This window comes from Calidris pugnax, unplaced genomic scaffold (genome assembly GCF_001431845.1).
Source record: "Calidris pugnax isolate Ruff unplaced genomic scaffold, ASM143184v1 scaffold252, whole genome shotgun sequence".
Classification (NCBI taxonomy): domain Eukaryota; kingdom Metazoa; phylum Chordata; class Aves; order Charadriiformes; family Scolopacidae; genus Calidris; species Calidris pugnax.
The window spans coordinates 4,405,191-4,407,815 of record NW_015091118.1 but is presented as its reverse complement, the minus strand read 5'-3'; the positions used below and the strand labels follow the sequence as shown (position 1 = coordinate 4,407,815).

The 2,625-nt window shown below is 53.9% G+C and overlaps 1 protein-coding gene across 1 annotated transcript; it reads right to left on the bottom strand.

Annotated features, from left to right (window-relative positions):
• Window positions 1-592: 592 nt before the first annotated feature.
• LOC106897560 lies at window positions 593-2,053 on the bottom strand. The gene is made up of 4 exons (XM_014958256.1): window positions 1,910-2,053; window positions 1,570-1,625; window positions 1,346-1,480; window positions 593-863 (listed from the first exon to the last, which is right to left on the bottom strand). Exons 1-4 carry the CDS (start codon window positions 2,051-2,053, stop codon window positions 593-595), a joined length of 606 nt encoding a protein of 201 aa, XP_014813742.1.
• Window positions 2,054-2,625: the final 572 nt, after the last annotated feature.

Genomic DNA, 2,625 nt, shown 5'->3' with positions numbered 1-2,625 from the left:
ACTAAATTGACCTTAGCATATACCAGCTGGTGATTTGCCCAATATCTTTTGTCTGTACTATTTAGGACTAGAGAATTTATGGCTCAGTTTTGGACAACTTGAATGAAAGAAAATTATAGCATAACCTTACAATCTCTACTGATTTTTCAAGGAGCTGAGGAAAGGACTAAGTTCTTGGAAAGATAAATTATGAAATTAAATTAAGATGAAACTAAAAGAAAAATGTCCTGAGTCAATCCCTTGTCAATGGTGCTATTGCACACACAGCTGTTTCGTTACTAGTGCTTTCCAGAGACTTAAAATCTCTGCTAACACATTGGAATACAAACATGTGGGCATTTCTCATTCCAGATCACTGAAGTCTGGAGCTGTCCAGGTCTTGCTGGCGATGTGATCACCACCCTGGGAGCTCAAGATGCGTCCTATATCTTTTCTAATATATATATATATATATATATATATATATATATATATATTGCTCAGGAAGGTTGTAAAGTCTTGTTGTGGTTCAACCTGAGCAACTGGCAAGTGGGCATCCCAGTTTCCCCGTCAGAGGGTTGCAGGAGAGAAACTGAAGAAACCTCTTCCGCTCTTATTTCCTTTTCGAGCTGTTACGTCTCTCTTGCTCTCTTTTCTCTTCCTTTCTCTGCCTCCTTCTCAGAAGGGACAGAGGTTGAAGAGAGCCTCTGGTGTTTTCTTTAGTGGCCGGTGCAGAAAAAATGATGACAGGCTGCAGGAGGGAAATCGGCTGGACAGAGCAGGAGGACATGGGCGCCTCTCTCCTTGCCTCCACTGAGGTGGTACTGGAAGCCCAGGCGCCAGAGTTGATGCAGGGAATCCAAGCAGAAAAGTTAAATGGGCTCCTATAAGGACAGAGTCAGAAAGCGCTGATGAGACACGGAGGCGGGAAGAGGCGTGACTTTGTCCCCCATTCTTTGGGAAGTGCAGTGAAAAAGGCACAGGTGTGCCTGGCACGGGAGAGGCAGCTTTGGCCCCTTCTTAACATGTGCCCTCCCCTCAGGGCACGACAAGTGGACGGAGAGGTGCGCTGCTCTGGAGGTAGCGGGTCCAAGAACTCCCAATTGGGAGTCTTGTCTCCATGATGGAGCATCTGCTAAGCCTTGCAGCAGCTGAGCTTCCCCGAGGGACAAGTGAAGAGTGCCAAGGCTGGAGCAGTCTCTCTCCCCTGAGCTCCACCACATTCTCCCAAGGGCAGGTGCCTGCTTCCTCTCTGGGGCCATCTCTGTGCACCGCAGGAAGAGTTCCCATACTCGGAGCAGTCTTCAGCGCTTTGATGGATGCACAGCGGAGCCTGCTATGCACCTGGGTCCCTCCTTCTTCTTACCTGCTTGGATTTCCGAGGCTGCCCGTCCAGGAGACCTCTCTTTCCAACCTTCTGTGCTTTCGCTCTGGTTGCCCGTTACTGCCTTCCTCACAGGCGGGTTTTCTCTTTCGGCTTGCTTGCGAGGAGCCTGGTAACCTTTCCATTCAAGAGTTTTGTTAGACAGGTCAAGCCAGGGCTGAACTGGAGCCAATTCTGCTCTTAAAAGCAAAGCTGGCTCCTTTTACCTTCTCTCCTGGCACGAGGTCTTTGGGTGTTTGGTGTGTGCAGCAACTGGAGGCACCTGCAATGGAAAGGTGGCGGTTAAGAGGTGGCAAGGACCTACCTGCCCAGTTGCTTCCTTTGGCTCTGAAAGGCCCATTCCCTGGATGGGTTTGCTCAGCTCAGCCGAGCCCCTTCTGGTGGGATTTGTGCACCAAGTGCCACGGCCGACCCGCATCAGCTGGACTCTGCACCTTTGCAGAGCTGCAGGCTGCCGGATGACCTTGCTTGTTCCTGCGGTGGCAGCAGTGCCACTTTCTGAGGGGGGAGGCTTTGGTTGTCATGCTGTTTGTGGCCCTGACATACCTCTGCTGCTTCTGCTTCCAGCTGCAGCGCTGGTGATCCGTCACCCGGGGCCCTGGCAAGCCCAGGCACCTCCTCCTCCAAGAGTTCCCTCGCGTGCTCAATCAGGAACTCCACCAGCTGGGTCACCTGCACACACAGAGCCATTGCTTTCCCCCTGGGTGGCTGAAAACGGCTCAAACAGCCCCTCCCACTCTGCACCCTTGCTTCTGCCCAGAAAGCTGCAGCTATGCCCAGGGCTGCTCTTCACAGCACCTCTCCCTGTCCCCCAGCGTCTGCTGAAGAACAGAGGCAGCCGCGGAGCAAAGGGCAGCAGAGCTTGGCTGGGCACGGGAGGCTGTAGCCAGCAGGTCAACACAGCCTACCTTCTGCGTCTCCTGCACCAGGACATCCAGGGGGAGCGCGTGCTCCTCAGGTGGGCTGAGGAGGTTTGGCCCCACGCAGATGGCCAGGTTCTGGGCGGTCATCCTGCTGGTGGCCACGTTGCTGCTGATGGTATGCAGCAGGGCCAGCAAGCGCTTGAAGAGCAGGAGGTTGGCTTTGGGCAACTTGCTGGCCACCCTGAGGGAACAGGCACACAAGGGTCATCAAGGAGACGCTCTCGGCAGAGGTCACGCGGGCTGATCTCACCCAAGCCCAGCCGAGGGAAGGCTCCCTGGCAATGCCTGCTCTCCAGCAGAGGGACTGCCTTTGCTGAGCTACGGCCACCTCCCTCCCTC

Excerpts from the sequence above, each read along its gene's own strand:
- LOC106897560 (XM_014958256.1), bottom strand. The coding sequence starts at position 2,053 with ATGGCTCTGTGTGTGCAGGTGACCCAGCTGGTGGAGTTCCTGATTGAG. Across the intron at positions 1,481-1,569 it reads ACCTCGTGCCAGGAGAGAAG|GTTACCAGGCTCCTCGCAAG; the intron begins GTAAAAGGAGCC and ends TTGAATGGAAAG. Across the intron at positions 864-1,345 it reads AGCCTCGGAAATCCAAGCAG|GAGCCCATTTAACTTTTCTG; the intron begins GTAAGAAGAAGG and ends CTGTCCTTATAG.